We start from the raw sequence: 18,895 nt of genomic DNA on the forward strand, positions 1-18,895 counted from the left end.
GGTTATAGACCAGAGGATAGAGGTTATAGATCAGAGGATAGAGGATAGAGGTTATAGACCAGAGGATAGAGGTTATAGATCAGAGGATAGAGGTTATAGATAGAGGATAGAGGTTATAGACCAGAGGATAGAGGTAATAGACCAGAGGATATAGGATATAGACCAGAGGATAGAGGTTATAGACCAGAGGATAGGGGTTATACACCAGAGGATAGAGGTTATAGATAGAGGTTATAGACCAGAGGATAGAGGTAATAGACCAGAGGATAGAGGTAATAGACCAGAGGATAGAGATTATAGACCAGAGGATAGAGGTTATAGACCAGAGGATAGAGGTTATAGACCAGAGGATAGAGGTTATAGACCAGAGGATAGAGGATATAGACCAGAGGATAGAGGTTATAGACCAGAGGATAGAGGTTATAGATGGAGGTTATAGACCAGAGGATAGAGGTTATAGACCAGAGGATAGAGGTTACAGACCAGAGGATAGAGGTTACAGACCAGAGGATAGAGGTTATAGACCAGAGGATAGAGGTAATAGACCAGAGGATAGAGGTTATAGACCAGAGGATAGAGGTTATAGACCAGAGGATAGAGGTTATAGACCAGAGGATAGAGGTTATAGACCAGAGGATAGAGGTTATAGACCAGAGGATAGAGGTTATAGACCAGAGGATAGAGGTTATAGACCAGAGGATAGAGGTTATAGACCAGATGATAGAGGTTATAGACCAGAGGATAGAGTTATTGATCATACTCACTGTCCCAGATAGATGATTTTATACCAGATCATACTCACTGTTCCAGATAGATCTATATATACCAGATCATACTCACTCCTCCAGATAGATCTATATATACCAGATCATACTCACTCCTCCAGATAGATCTCCACGTATTTGCCGAAGCGACTGGAGTTGTCGTTGCGAACTGTTTTGGCATTTCCAAAGGATTCTAGAAGAGGAGCTGCCTCAAGAATCTGGCAACGCATTCAGAGATAAAACATCAGAATGAAAATATCATCATGTAGAACAAGTCCAGTGTAGCTAGCTACTCTACAGAACACAACAGGTAGAACATGTAAACAGCTAGCTACTCTACAGAACACAGCAGGTAGAACATGTAGACAGCTAGCTACTCTTCAGGACACAGCAGGTAGAACATGCAGACAGTGTAGCTAGCTACTCTACAGAATACAGCAGGTAGAACATGCAGACAGCTAGCTACTCTACAGAACACCACAGGTAGAACATGCAGACAGTGTAGCTAGCTACTCTACAGAACACAGCAGGTAGAACATGCAGACAGCTAGCTACTCTACAGAACACAGCAGGTAGAACATGTAGACAGTGGAGCTAGCTACTCTACAGAACACAGCAGGTAGAACATGCAGACAGCTAGCTACTCTACAGAACACAGCAGGTAGAACATGTAGACAGTGGAGCTAGCTACTCTACAGCACACAGCAGGTAGAACATGCAGACAGTGTAGCTGGCTACTCTTCAGAACACAGCAGGTAGAACATGTAGACAGTGGAGCTAGCTACTCTACAGAACACAGCAGGTAGAACATGTAGACAGTGGAGCTAGCTACTCTACAGAACACAGCAGGTAGAACATGCAGACAGTGGAGCTAGCAATTCTTCAGAACACAGCAGGTAGAACATGCAGACAGCTAGCTACTCTTCAGAACACAACAGGTAGAACATGCAGACAGTGGAGCTAGCTACTCTACAGAACACAGCAGGTAGAACATGCAGACAGTGTAGCTGGCTACTCTTCAGAACACAGCAGGTAGAACATGCAGACAGTGTAACTAGCTACTCTACAGCACACAGCAGGTAGAACATGCAGACAGTGGAGCTAGCTACTCTACAGAACACAGCAGGTAGAACATGTAGACAGTGGAGCTAGCTACTCTTCAGAACACAGCAGGTAGAACATGTAGACAGCTAGCTACTCTACAGAACACAGCAGGTAAAACATGTAGACAGTGTAGCTAGCTACTCTTCAGAACACAGCAGGTAGAACATGTAGACAGCTAGCTACTCTACAGAACACAGCAGGTAGAACATGTAGACAGCTAGCTACTCTTCAGAACACAACAGGTAGAACATGTAGACAGCTAGCTACTCTACAGAACACAGCAGGTAGAACATGTAGACAGTGTAGCTAGCTACTCTACAGAACACAGCAGGTAGAAAATGCAGATAGCTAGCTATTCTACAGAACACAGCAGGTAGAAAATGCAGCTAGCTAGCTACTCTACATAATAGCAGTTAGAACATGTAGACAGTGTAGCTAGCTACTCTACAGAACACAGATAGTGGAGACACAGTCAGAACAGTCACAAAAGCACAGCGCAGAGACAGTCAGAACAGTCACAACAGTAAACAGAGACACAGTCTGAACAGTCACAACAGCACAGCGCAGAGACAATCAGAACAGTCACAACAGTAAACAGAGACACAGTCAGAACAGTCACAACAGTACAGCAGAGACACAGTCACAACAGAGACACAGTCACAATGGTAATAGAATGGAATGATAGTATGGTAATAGAATGGAATGATAGTATGGTAATAGAATGGAATGATAGTATGGTAATAGAATGGAATGATAGTATGGTAATAGAATGGAATGATAGTATGGTAATAGAATGGAATATGATAGTATGGTAATAGAATGGAATATGATAGAATGGAATGATAGTATGGTAATAGAATGGAATGATAGTATGGTAATAGAATGGAATGATAGTATGGTAATAGAATGGAATATGATAGTATGGTAATAGAATGGAATATGATAGTATGGTAATAGAATGGAATGATAGTATGGTAATAGAATGGAATGATAGTATGGTAATAGAATGGAATATGATAGTATGGTAATAGAATGGAATGATAGTATGGTAATAGAATGGAATGATAGTATGGTAATAGAATGGAATGATAGTATGGTAATAGAATGGAATGATAGTATGGTAATAGAATGGAATGATAGTATGGTAATAGAATGGAATATGATAGTATGGTAATAGAATGGAATGATAGTATGGTAATAGAATGGAATATGATAGTATGGTAATAGAATGGAATGATAGTATGGTAATAGAATGAAATGATAGTATGGTAATAGAATGGAATGATAGTATGGTAATAGAATGGAATATGATAGTATGGTAATAGAATGGAATGATAGTATGGTAATAGAATGGAATAATAGTATGGTAATATAATGGAATGATAGTATGGTAATAGAATGGAATGATAGTATGGTAATAGAATGGAATGATAGTATGGTAATAGAATGGAATGATAGTATGGTAATAGAATGGAATGATAGTATGGTAATATAATGGAATGATAGTATGGTAATAGAATGGAATGATAGTATGGTAATAGAATGGAATGATAGTATGGTAATAGAATGGAATGATAGTATGGTAATAGAATGGAATATGATAGTATGGTAATAGAATGGAATGATAGTTTGGTAATAGAATGGAATGATAGTATGGTAATAGAATGGAATATGATAGTATGGTAATAGAATGGAATGATAGTATGGTAATAGAATGGAATATGATAGTATGGTAATAGAATGGAATGATAGTATGGTAATAGAATGGAAAATGATAGTATGGTAATAGAATGGAATATGATAGTATGGTAATAGCATGGAATGATAGTATGGTAATAGAATGGAATGATAGTATGGTAATAGAATGGAATAATAGTATGGTAATAGAATGGAATGATAGTATGGTAATAGAATGGAATGATAGTATGGTAATAGAATGGAATGATAGTATGGTAATAGAATGATAGTATGGTAATAGAATGGAATGATAGTATGGTAATAGAATGGAATGATAGTATGGTAATAGAATGGAATGATAGTATGGTAATAGAATGGAATGATAGTATGGTAATAGAATGGAATGATAGTATGGTAATATAATGGAATGATAGTATGGTAATAGAATGGAATATGATAGTATGGTAATAGAATGGAATATGATAGTATGGTAATAGCATGGAATATGATAGTATGGTAATAGAATGGAATGATAGTATGGTAATAGAATGGAATGATAGTATGGTAATAGAATGATAGTATGGTAATAGAATGGAATGATAGTATGGTAATAGAATGGAATGATACTATGGTAATAGAATGGAATGATAGTATGGTAATAGAATGGAATGATAGTATGGTAATAGAATGGAATGATAGTATGGTAATAGAATGGAATGATAGTATGGTAATAGAATGGAATGATAGTATGGTAATAGAATGGAATGATAGTATGGTAATAGAATGGAATGATAGTATGGTAATAGAATGGAATATGATAGTATGGTAATAGAATGGAATGATAGTATGGTAATAGAATGGAATGATAGTATGGTAATAGAATGGAATATGATAGTATGGTAATAGAATGGAATATGATAGTATGGTAATAGAATGGAATGATAGTATGGTAATAGAATGGAATAATAGTATGGTAATATAATGGAATGATAGTATGGTAATAGAATGGAATGATAGTATGGTAATAGAATGGAATGATAGTATGGTAATAGAATGGAATGATAGTATGGTAATAGAATGGAATGATAGTATGGTAATAGAATACAATATGATAGTATGGTAATAGAATGGAATGATAGTATGGTAATAGAATGGAATATGATAGTATGGTAATAGAATGGAATATGATAGTATGGTAATAGAATGGAATGATAGTATGGTAATAGAATGGAATGATAGTATGGTAATAGAATGAAATGATAGTATGGTAATAGAATGGAATGATAGTATGGTAATAGAATGGAATGATAGTATGGTAATAGAATGGAATGATAGTTTGGTAATAGAATGGAATGATAGTATGGTAATAGAATGGAATGATAGTATGGTATTATAATGGAATGATAGTATGGTAATAGAATGGAATATGATAGTATGGTAATAGAATGGAATATGATAGTATGGTAATAGAATGGAATGATAGTATGGTAATAGAATGGAATGATAGTATGGTAATAGAATGGAATGATAGTATGGTAATAGAATGGAATATGATAGTATGGTAATAGAATGGAATGATAGTATGGTAATAGAATGGAATGATAGTATGGTAATAGAATGGAATGATAGTATGGTAATAGAATGGAATGATAGTATGGTAATAGAATGGAATGATAGTATGGTAATAGAATGGAATATGATAGTATGGTAATATAATGGAATATGATAGTATGGTAATAGAATGGAATGATAGTTTGGTAATAGAATGGAATGATAGTATGGTAATAGAATGGAATGATAGTATGGTAATAGAATGGAATATGATAGTATGGTAATATAATGGAATGATAGTATGGTAATATAATGGAATGATAGTATGGTAATAGAATGGAATGATAGTATGGTAATAGAATGGAATATGATAGTATGGTAATAGAATGGAATATGATAGTTTGGTAATAGAATGGAATGATAGTATGGTAATAGAATGGAATGATAGTATTTTAATAGAATGGAATATGATAGTATGGTAATATAATGGAATATGATAGTATGGTAATATAATGGAATGATAGTATGGTAATATAATGGAATGATAGTATGGTAATAGAATGGAATGATAGTATGGTAATAGAATGGAATATGATAGTTTGGTAATAGAATGGAATGATAGTATGGTAATAGAATGGAATGATAGTATGGTAATATAATGGAATATGATAGTATGGTAATAGAATGGAATATGATAGTTTGGTAATAGAATGGAATGATAGTATGGTAATAGAATGGAATATGATAGTATGGTAATATAATGGAATATGATAGTATGGTAATAGAATGGAATGATAGTTTGGTAATAGAATGGAATGATAGTATGGTAATAGAATGGAATGATAGTATGGTAATAGAATGGAATGATAGTATGGTAATAGAATGGAATATGATAGTATGGTAATATAATGGAATGATAGTATGGTAATATAATGGAATGATAGTATGGTAATAGAATGGAATGATAGTATGGTAATACAATGGAATTATAGTATGGTAATAGACTGGAATATGATAGTATGGTAATAGAATGGAATGATAGTATGGTAATATAATGGAATATGATAGTATGGTAATAGAATGGAATATGATAGTTTGGTAATAGAATGGAATGATAGTATGGTAATAGAATGGAATATGATAGTATGGTAATATAATGGAATATGATAGTATGGTAATAGAATGGAATGATAGTTTGGTAATAGAATGGAATGATAGTATGGTAATAGAATGGAATGATAGTATGGTAATAGAATGGAATGATAGTATGGTAATAGAATGGAATATGATAGTATGGTAATATAATGGAATGATAGTATGGTAATATAATGGAATGATAGTATGGTAATAGAATGGAATGATAGTATGGTAATACAATGGAATTATAGTATGGTAATAGACTGGAATATGATAGTATGGTAATAGAATGGAATGATAGTATGGTAATATAATGGAATGATAGTTTGGTAATAGAATGGAATGATAGTATGGTAATATAATGGAATGATAGTATGGTAATAGAATGATAGTATGGTAATAGAATGGAATGATAGTATGGTAATAGAATGGAATGATAGTATGGTAATAGAATGGAATGATAGTATGGTAATTTGGACACAAACCAAGCTTTACTGAACACTGACAGACAGAGAGGCATGCAGAAACCAGCTACCTTAATCTGATTAGCACAGAGACACAGGGAGTCAGACACAGGAAGACAAGGTTAGGATACAGAAGTGTGTGTGAGAGTGTGTGTGAGTGTTTACCTGTTGTGTAATGTTGTGTTTGTGGTGTATTGCTGCTAGGTAACGCAGCAGCAGTTTAGTGGCCTCAGTCTTTCCTGATCCACTCTCCCCACTGAAACACACACAGAACTTAATGTCAATATAAACACTAAAACACCACCAACACACAGGTCACTACTGGATCTGAAGTTAGTGCTTTTTTTCAGTGAAGAAGTTGGTCAAGGTTGGTTTCTTTTACAGAAACAAAGCATGTCTGATTTTTGTTAATAGGAAGGAAATTGTCCAGGACACTTTTATGTCTATTTTAGATTCTGGGGATATTATCTATATGCACGCAGCACTATACTTAAACCCCTAGATGCTGTTTTCCACTGTGCCCTTAGGTTTATTACCTGTGATGGTTCTAGAACTCACCATTGGGCCCTGAGGTTTATTACTGGTGATGGTTCTAGAACTCACCATTGTTCCCTTAGGTTTATTACTGGTGATGGTTCTAGAACTCACCATTGTTCCCTGAGGTTTATTACTGGTGATGGTTCTAGAACTCACCATTGTTCCCTTAGATTTATTACCGGTGATGGTTCTAGAACTCACCATTGTTCCCTTAGGTTTATTACTGGTGATGGTTCTAGAACTCACCATTGTTCCCTTAGGTTTATTACTGGTGATGGTTCTAGAACTCACCATTGTTCTCTTAGATTTATTACCGGTGATGGTTCTAGAACTCACCATTGTTCCCTTAGGTTTATTACCGGTAATGGTTCTAGAACTCACCATTGTTCCCTTAGGTTTATTACTGGTGATGGTTCTAGAACTCACCATTGTTCCCTTAGGTTTATTACTGGTGATGGTTCTAGAACTCACCATTGTTCTCTTAGATTTATTACCGGTGATGGTTCTAGAACTCACCATTGTTCCCTTAGGTTTATTACTGGTGATGGTTCTAGAACTCACCATTGTTCCCTTAGGTTTATTACTGGTGATGGTTCTAGAACTCACCATTGTTCCCTGAGGTTTATTACTAGTGATGGTTCTAGAACTCACCATTGTTCCCTTAGGTTTCTTACCGGTGATGGCTCTAGAACTCACCATTGTTCCTTTAGGTTTATTACTGGTGATGGTTCTAGAACTCACCATTGTTCCCTGAGGTTTATTACTGGTGATGGTTCTAGAACTCACCATTGTGTTTTGTATTAAAAAGTGGGTTGGGCCTCTTTGTATGTAAGGAAAGAGCAGCATTCTCTTGTGTTTATTTACAAATCATTCAGGCAGAAACTTCCTATGTATCTATCATCATTAATTCAATTTAGACTTCCAAATGACCAACCCTGGTCTCAATAACACTGGAGGCCCCTTCGGTCTCCACAGAGTTGGGTAAAGCTGATTTTAGTGTTTTGGGGCCCTTTATGGGGAACAGGTTACAGAGCTGAGATGTTCTGGTCCTCCTGGGTCGTTCAGATAAACCTGTCTGTTTCATTTGATTTGGTATGTGTTGGATGTGTTTCTGCAGGGCTCATCTGGAAAAGATACCCTGGTCTCAGAATGACTTCCCTGTCAAAATGAAGGTCAAAAAACAACAAGCCTTTCCTTACCTCCCCTGCCAACAGCTTACCACTAAACACCATCATTATGATCCAGTCCAGAGTGGACCTGTGTGCTCGGTGTAGGGTGACGGTAACGGGGAGGTTTTCAGTTAACCAGAGACGGAGAGCTGAAACTTAACGCTGGAATGTGCTCACTGGGCCAACTTCACACTCCCTCTGAGACATGATATGATACCGGCACAGACATGGCTGGTCTTTCCTTACAGATGTCTCCGTCAGACAACAGCTAGAGTGTCCCAAACAGGGGGGGGGGGGGGGTCCGTCAGAACACAGCTAGAGTGTCCCAAACAGGGGGGGTCCGTCAGAACACAGCTAGAGAGTCCCAAACAGGGGGGGGGTCCGTCAGACAACAGCTAGAGTGTCCCAAACAGGGGGGGTCCGTCAGAACACAGCTAGAGAGTCCCAGACAGGGGCGGGGGGGTCCGTCAGAACACAGCTAGAGAGTCCCAGACAGGGGGGGTCCGTCAGAACACAGCTAGAGTGTCCCAGACAGGGGGGGTCCGTCAGAACACAGCTAAAGTGTCCCAGATGGGGGGGGTCCGTCAGAACACAGCTAGAGTGTCCCAAACAGGGGGGGGTCCGTCAGAACACAGCTAGAGAGTCCCAGACAGGGGGGGGGGGGGTCCGTCAGAACACAGCTAGAGAGTCCCAGACAGGGGGGGTCCGTCAGAACACAGCTAAAGTGTCCCAGATGGGGGGGGGTCCGTCAGAACACAGCTAGAGTGTCCCAAACAGGGGGGGTCCGTCAGAACACAGCTAGAGAGTCCCAGATGGGGGGGGGGGTCCGTCAGACAACAGCTAGAGAGTCCCAGACAGGGGGGTTCCTTTCTTCCCATCTGGGTCCCCAGGACCAAGTTTAGGAAACGCTGGGCTAGAGCGTATCAGGAGGAAGTAGCTGTGTTGTGTAGTCACCTGATTATAATAACCTGATTCTGTTTGGCATCCATCATTTTGGTGTAGGAGACGTTTGCTATGGCAAACAGGTGTCTGAGGAGGACCACAGAATGGACACAAAGATAAAACAGTAGCATGAATAACACATCATTTAGCACACAATACACCAATAATACACACTATACACCAATAACACACAATACACCAATAATACACACAGTACACCAATAAAACACAATACACCAATAATACACACTATACACCAATAACACACAATACACCAATAATACACACTATACACCAATAACACACAATACACCAATAATACACACTATACACCAATAATACACACAATACACCAATAACACACAATACACCAATAATACACACTATACACCAATAACAAACAATACACCAATAATACACACAGTACACCAATAACACCAATAACACACAATACACCAATAACACACACAATACACCAATAATACACCAATAATACACACAATACACCAATAATACACACTATACACCAATAACGCACAATACACCAATAATACACACAATACACCAATAATACACACAGTACACCAATAACACCAATAACACACACAATACACCAATAACACACACAATACACCAATAATACACCAATAATGCACCAATAATACACACAATACACCAATAATACACACAATACACCAATAATACACACAGTACACCAATAACACCAATAACACACACAATACACCAATAACACACACAATACACCAATAACACACCAATACACCAATAATACACACAATACACCAATAACACACACAATACACCAATAACACACCAATACACCAATAATACACACAATACACCAATAATACACACTATACACCAATAATGCACAATACACCAATAATACACACAATACACCAATAACACCAATAACACACACAATACACCAATAACACACACAATACACCAATAATACACACAATACACCAATAACACACACAATACACCAATAATACACCAATATTACACACAATACACACAATACACCAATAAAAAACACAATACACCAATAACAAACACAATACACAAATAATACACACAATACACCAATAATACACACAATACACCAATAATACACACAGTACACCAATAACACCAATAACACACACAATACACCAATAACACACACAATACACCGATAATACACCAATAAAACACACAATACACAAATAACACACACAATACACCAATAATACACCAATAATACACAATACACCAATAACACACACAATACACCAATAATACACCAATAACACACACAATACACCAATAACACATCAATAATACACAAAATACACCAATAATACACCAATAATACACCAATAATACACAATAACACAACAATAACACACAATACACACAATACACCAATAACACACACAATACACCAATAACACACACAACACACCAATAACACACACAATACACCAATAACACACACAATACACCAATAACACACACAATACACCAATAACACACCAATAACACACAATACACCAATAACACATCAATAACACACAATACACACAATACACTAATAACACACACAATACACCAATAACACACCAATAATACACCAATAACACACACAATACACCAATAGTACACCAATAATACACCAATAACACACAATACACCACTAATAGACCAATAACACACCAATAATACCACAATAATTCACCAATACACCAATAACACACACAATACACCAATAATTCACCAATACACCAACAATGCACCAATAATACACCAATACACCACTGTTAATCTGCAAAATTGTAATTATTCGCCTACCTCATGCCTTTTGCACACAATGTATATAGACTCCCCCTTTTGTTTTTCTACTGTGTTATTGACTTGTTAATTGTTTACTCCATGTGTAACTCTGTGTTGTCTGCTCATACTGCTATGCCTTATCTTGGCCAGGTCGCAGTTGCAAATGAGAACTTGTTCTCAACTAGCCTACCTGGTTAAATAAAGGTGAAATAAAAAAATAAATAAAAATAACACACCAATAATACACCAATAACACACACAATACACCAATAACACACAATACACCAATAAAACACCAATAACACGCACATTACACCAATAATACACCAATAATACACAAAATACACCAATAATACACCAATAATACACAATAACACACCAATAATACACACAATACATCAATAATACACCAATAACACACAATAACACACCAATAATACACCAATAATACACACAATACACCAATACTACACCAATAATACACCAATAACACACAATAACACACCAATAATACACCAATTATACACACAATACACCAATAACACACAAACATCCCCAATAACACACACAATACACCAATAACACACAATACACCAATAATACACACAATACAACAATAACACACACAATACACCAATAATACACCAAAAACACACCATTACACCAATAATACGCCAATAATTTTTCAATAACACAATACACCAATATCATACCAATAATACACCAATAACACACCAATAACAGGCACAATACACCAATAACACACCACTAATACACACAATACACCAATAACACACAATACACCAATAACACACAATACACCAATAATACACACAATACACCAATAACACACAATACACCAATAATACACACAATACAACAATAACACACACAATACACCAATAATACACCAAAAACACACCATTACACCAATAATACGCCAATAATTTTTCAATAACACAATACACCAATATCATACCAATAATACACCAATAACACACCAATAACAGACACAATACACCAATAACACACCACTAATACACACAATACACCAATAACACACAATACACCAATAACACACAATACACCAATAATACACACAATACACCAATAACACACCACTAATACACACAATACACCAACAACACACACACACGCTACATTGCATTAACACATACACACATAGACACAAAACACACACACACACACACACACACATACACTTCTAACAAACAGACACGCATCACAACAACACAGGAACAGGAAGTGTTCTTACGGAGGGTTCTCTCCCAGAGCGGTTCCCTTGTGCTTCAGCACCATGTCAGTTCCGTACATGTTGAACATCCTATAGGGGTTCACCGAGACCAGGATACTACCTATATATGTCTAGAGACAGAGAGATACATGTTGACCAGGATACTACCTATATATGTCTAGAGGGTTCACCGAGACCAGGATACTACCTATATATGTCTAGAGACAGAGAGATACATGTTGACCAGGATACTACCTATCTATATATGTCTAGAGACAGAGAGATACATGTTGACCAGGATACTACCTATCTATATATGCCTAGAGACAGAGAGATACATGTTGACCAGGATACTACCTATATATGTCTAGAGGGTTCACTGAGACCAGGATACTACCTATATATGTCTAGAGGGTTCACTGAGACCATGATACTACCTATATATGCCTAGAGACAGAGAGATACATGTTGACCAGGATACTACCTATATATGTCTAGAGGGTTCACTGAGACCAGGATACTACCTATATATGTCTAGAGACAGAGAGGTACATGTTGACCAGGATACTACCTATATATGTCTAGAGGGTTCACTGAGACCATGATACTACCTATATATGTCTAGAGTGTTCACTGAGACCAGGATACTACCTATATATGTCTAGAGGGTTCACTGAGACCAGGATACTACCTATATATGTCTAGAGGGTTCACTGAGACCAGGAGACTACCTATATATGTCTAGAGGGTTCACTGAGACCAGGATACTACCTATATATGACTAGAGACAGAGAGATACATGTTGACCAGGATACTACCTATATATGTCTAGAGGGTTCACTGAGACCAGGATACTTCCTATATATGACTAGAGACAGAGAGATACATGTTGAACATCTTATAGGGGTTCACTGAGGCTAGAGAGAAGGCCAGCAACCCAGAGTCGCCTCTTCACTGTTGACGTTGAGACTAGTGTTTTGCGGGTACTATTTAATGAAGCTGCCAGCTGAGGACTTGTGAGGCGTCTGTTTCTCAAACTAGACACTAATGTACTTGTCCTCTTGCTCAGTTGTGCACCGGGGCATCCCACTCCTCTTTCTATTCTGGTCAGGGCCAGTTTGATCTGTTCTTTGAAGGGAGTAGTACACAGCGTTGTACGAGATCTTCAGTTTCTTGGCAATTTCTCGCATGGAATAGACTTAATTTCTCAGAACAAGAATAGATTGACGAGATTCAGAAGAAAGGTCTTTGTTTCTGGCCATTTTGAGCCTGTAATCAAATCCACAAATGCTGATGCTCCAGATACTCGATTAGTCTACAGAAGGCCAGTTTCATTGCTTCTTTAATCAGGACAACAGTTTTCAGCTGTGCTAACATAATCGCAAAAGGGTTTTCTAATGATCAACTAGCCTTTATAAAATGATAAACTTGGATTAGCTAACACAACGTGCCATTGGAACACAGGAGTGATGGTTACTGATAATGGGCCTCTGTACGCCTATGTAGATATTCCATTAAAACATCAGCTGTTTCCAGCTACAATAGTCATTTACAACATTAACAATGTCTACACTGTATTTCTGATCAATTTGATGTTATTTTAATGGACTAAAAATGTGCTTTTCTTTCTAAAACAGCGACATTTCTAAGTGACCCCAAATTTTTGAACAGTGGTGTATGTCTGAGACAGGGGAAAGATGTTACACACACAGTGGTGTAAAGTATTTAAGTAAAAACATCCCTACTGCCTCTGATCAAGAGAACATCCCTGGTCATCCCTACTGCCTCTGATCAAGAGAACATCCCTGGTCATCCCTACTGCCTCTGATCTGGAGGACTCATTAAACAGAGAACATCCCTGGTCATCCCTACTGCCTCTGGTCTGGAGGACTCACTAAACAGAGAACATCCCTGGTCATCCCTACTGCCTCTGATCAAGAGAACATCCCTGGTCATCCCTACTGCCTCTGATCAAGAGAACATCCCTGGTCATCCCTACTGCCTCTGATCAAGACAACATCCCTGGTCATCCCTACTGCCTCTGATCTGGAGGACTCACTAAACAGAGAACATCCCTGGTCATCCCTACTGCCTCTGATCAAGAGAACATCCCTGGTCATCCCTACTGCCTCTGATCAAGACAACATCCCTGGTCATCCCTACTGCCTCTGATCAAGACAACATCCCTGGTCATCCCTACTGCCTCTGATCAAGAGAACATCCCTACTGCCTCTGATCTGGAGGACTCACTAAACAGAGAACATCCCTGGTCATCCCTACTGCCTCTGATCAAGAGAACATCCCTGGTCATCCCTACTGCCTCTGATCTGGAGGACTCACTAAACAGAGAACATCCCTGGTCATCCCTACTGCCTCTAATCAAGAGAACATCCCTGTTCATCCCTACTGCCTCTGATCAAGAGAACATCCCTACTGCCTCTGATCAAGAGAACATCCCTGGTCATCCCTACTGCCTCTGATCAAGAGAACATCCCTGGTCATCCCTACTGCCTCTAATCAAGAGAACATCCCTGTTCATCCCTACTGCCTCTGATCAAGAGAACATCCCTACTGCCTCTGATCAAGAGAACATCCCTGGTCATCCCTACTGCCTCTGATCAAGAGAACATCCCTGGTCATCCCTACTGCCTCTGATCAAGAGAACATCCCTGGTCATCCCTACTGCCTCTGATCAAGAGAACATCCCTGGTCATCCCTACTGCCTCTGATCAAGAGAACATCCCTGGTCATCCCTACTGCCTCTGATCAAGAGAACATCCCTACTGCCTCTGATCAAGAGAACATCCCTGGTCATCCCTACTGTCTCTGATCTGGAGGACTCACTAAACAGAGAACATCCCTGATCATCCCTACTGCCTCTGATCAAGACAACATCCCTGGTCATCCCTACTGCCTCTGATCTGGAAGACTCACTAAACAGAGAACATCCCTGGTCATCCCTACTGTCTCTGATCTGGAGGACTCACTAAACAGAGAACATCCCTGGTCATCCCTACTGTCTCTGATCAAGACAACATCCCTGGTCATCCTTACTGCCTCTGATCAAGAGAACATCCCTGGTCATCCCTACTGCCTCTGATCAAGACAACATCCCTGGTCATCCCTACTGCCTCTGATCAAGACAACATCCCTGGTCATCCCTACTGTCTCTGATCAAGACAACATCCCTGGTCATCCCTACTGTCTCTGATCAAGACAACATCCCTGGTCATCCCTACTGCCTCTGATCTGGAGGACTCACTAAACACACATGCTTGGTTTGTAAATGATGTCTGACTTTTGGAGTGTGCCCCTGGCTATCTGTAAATGATGTCTGACTTTTGGAGTGTGCCCCTGGCTATCTGTAAATGATGTCTGACTTTTGGAGTGTGCCCCTGGCTATCTGTAAATGATGCCTGACTTTTGGAGTGTGCCCCTGGCTATCTGTAAATGATGTCTGACTTTTGGAGTGTGCCCCTGGCTATCTGTAAATGATGTCTGACTTTTGGAGTGTGCCCCTGGCTATCTGTAAATGATGTCTGACTTTTCGCCCCTGGCTATCTGTAAATGATGTCTGACTTTTCGCCCCTGGCTATCTGTAAATGATGTCTGACTTTTCGCCCCTGGCTATCTGTAAATGATGTCTGACTTTTCGCCCCTGGCTATCTGTAAATGATGTCTGACTTTTCGCCCCTGGCTATCTGTAAATGATGTCTGACTTTTCGCCCCTGGCTATCTGTAAATGATGTCTGACTTTTCGCCCCTGGCTATCTGTAAATGATGTCTGACTTTTCGCCCCTGGCTATCTGTAAATGATGTCTGACTTTTCGCCCCTGGCTATCTGTAAATGATGTCTGACTTTTCGTCCCTGGCTAGCTGTAAATGATGCCTGACTTTTCGCCCCTGGCTATCTGTAAATGATGTCTGACTTTTCGCCCCTGGCTATCTGTAAATGATGCCTGACTTTTCGTCCCTGGCTATCTGTAAATGATGCCTGACTTTTCGCCCCTGGCTATCTGTAAATGATGTCTGACTGTTGGAGCCCCTGGCTATCTGTAAATGATGTCTGACTTTTCGCCCCTGGCTATCTGTAAATGATGTCTGACTTTTCGCCCCTGGCTATCTGTAAATGATGTCTGACTTTTCGCCCCTGGCTATCTGTAAATGATGTCTGACTTTTCGCCCCTGGCCATCTGTAAATGATGTCTGACTTTTCGCCCCTGGCTATCTGTAAATGATGTCTGACTTATCGCCCCTGGCTATCTGTAAATGATGTCTGACTTTTGGAGTGTGCCCCTGGCGATCTGTAAATGATGTCTGACTTTTGGAGTGTGCCCCTGGCTATCTGTAAATGATGTCTGACTTTTCGCCCCTGGCTATCTGTAAATGATGTCTGACTTTTCGCCCCTGGCTATCTGTAAATGATGTTTGACTTTTCGCCCCTGGCTATCTGTAAATGATGTCTGACTTTTCGCCCCTGGCTATCTGTAAATGATGTTTGACTTTTCGCCCCTGGCTATCTGTAAATGATGTCTGACTTTTCGCCCCTGGCTATCTGTAAATGATGTCTGACTTTTCGCCCCTGGCTATCTGTAAATGATGTCTGACTTTTCGCCCCTGGCTATCTGTAAATGATGTCTGACTTTTCGCCCCTGGCTATCTGTAAATGATGTCTGACTTTTCGCCCCTGGCTATCTGTAAATGATGTCTGACTTTTCGCCCCTGGCTATCTGTAAATGATGTCTGACTTTTTGCCCCTGGCTATCTGTAAATGATGTCTGACTTTTCGCCCCTGGCGATCTGTAAATAAATAATAAACAATATGCTGCCGTCTGCTTCATAAAAGGAATTTCAAATTATTTATACTTTTACTTTTGATACTTTAGTATATTTAAAACCAAATACTTTTAGACTTTTACTAAAGTAGTATTTTACTGGGTGACTTTCACTTTAATTTGAGTCATTTTCTATTAAGGTATCTATACTTTTACTCAAGTATGACAATTGGGAAATTTTTCCATCACTGTATACACACACACACACACACACACACACACACACACACACACACACACACACACACACACACACACGCACAACAGGATCCTAGCTATACATCTGTACAGGGGATAGAGGGACATGTGTGAATGTTATTAGTTTATCAGGTAATGGGCGTACAGTGTCCAGTGAGTTGTTAGTAAACTCACATAGATGATCTCTCTCTCAAACCTCTTCTTCAGGTTGAGCAGCACAGATCCCTCAGACAGCTCCCTGGAACAACAGACACAGAAGCACACAGACCAGCTGAAATAGCAGCTTCCACATCCTTTAAATAAGGCTGTTGTGTTGTGTTGTGTTCTCACTCCAGCTGCGTCATGTCCTCTACTCCGTCTTCCTCTGGCTGCTCCCGGTACACCATGCTGGGCAGGCTGCGGATGGAGTACATCTACACACAGACACACCGTTGAGTTCATCTACCGACATTCACAAGACATCGCATCCAGTACCACTTATCATGCAGGTATTACCTTATCGTACCAGTATTACCTTATCGTACCAGTATTACCAGTATTACTTTATCATACCAGTATTACCTTATCGTACCAGTATTACCAGTATTACTTTATCATACCAGTATTACCTTATCGTACCAGTATTACCAATATTACCATATCATACCAGTATTACCAGTGTTACCTTATCGTACCAGTATTACCAGTATTACCTTATCGTACCGGTATTACCTTATCGTACCAGTATTACCAATATTACCATATCATACCAGTATTACCAGTGTTACCTTATCGTACCAGTATTACCAGTATTACCTTATCATACCAGTATTACCAGTATTACCTTATCGCACCAGTATTACCAGTATTACCTTATCATGCCAGTGTTACCTTATCGTACCAGTATTACCTTATCGTACCAGTATTACCAGTATTACCTTATCGTACCAGTATTACCAGTATTACCTTATCATACCGGTATTACCAGTATTACCTTGTCGTGCCAGTATTACTGCTATTACCTTATTGTACCAGCAGTACCAGTATTACATTATCATACCAGTATTACCTTATCGTACCAGTATTACCAGTATTGCCTTATCATACCATTATTACCAGTATTACCTTATCATGCAGGTATTACCTTATCGCACCAGTATTACCAGTGTTACCTTATCATACCGGTATTACCTTATCGTACCGGTATTACCTTATCGTATCGGTATTGCCAGTATTACTTTATCATACCAGTATTACCTTATCGTACCAGTATTACCAATATTACCATATCATACCAGTATTACCAGTGTTACCTTATCGTACCAGTATTACCAGTATTACCTTATCGTACCGGTATTACCTTATCGTACCAGTATTACCAATATTACCATATCATACCAGTATTACCAGTGTTACCTTATCGTACCAGTATTACCAGTATTAC

The 18,895-nt window shown here is 39.0% G+C and overlaps 1 protein-coding gene across 1 annotated transcript in view; it reads right to left on the bottom strand.

The window, feature by feature from the left end:
• LOC139422611 (unconventional myosin-XV-like) overlaps nucleotides 1–17,885 on the bottom strand; it is a 206,940-nt gene extending 189,055 nt beyond the window's left edge. Inside the window, exons 1-7 of the mRNA XM_071173757.1 lie at nucleotides 17,803–17,885; nucleotides 17,647–17,710; nucleotides 12,461–12,570; nucleotides 9,358–9,432; nucleotides 6,863–6,953; nucleotides 6,769–6,774; nucleotides 879–982 (exon numbers count right to left, since the gene is read on the bottom strand). Coding sequence (XP_071029858.1) covers nucleotides 879–982; nucleotides 6,769–6,774; nucleotides 6,863–6,953; nucleotides 9,358–9,432; nucleotides 12,461–12,570; nucleotides 17,647–17,710; nucleotides 17,803–17,885 — 533 coding nt within the window. The remainder of the gene's footprint in view (nucleotides 1–878; nucleotides 983–6,768; nucleotides 6,775–6,862; nucleotides 6,954–9,357; nucleotides 9,433–12,460; nucleotides 12,571–17,646; nucleotides 17,711–17,802) is intronic.
• Between the last annotated feature and the right edge of the window lie 1,010 nt (nucleotides 17,886–18,895).

The sequence above is a fragment of the Oncorhynchus clarkii genome, chromosome 12 (assembly GCF_045791955.1).
Source record: "Oncorhynchus clarkii lewisi isolate Uvic-CL-2024 chromosome 12, UVic_Ocla_1.0, whole genome shotgun sequence".
Taxonomy (NCBI): Eukaryota; Metazoa; Chordata; class Actinopteri; order Salmoniformes; family Salmonidae; genus Oncorhynchus; species Oncorhynchus clarkii.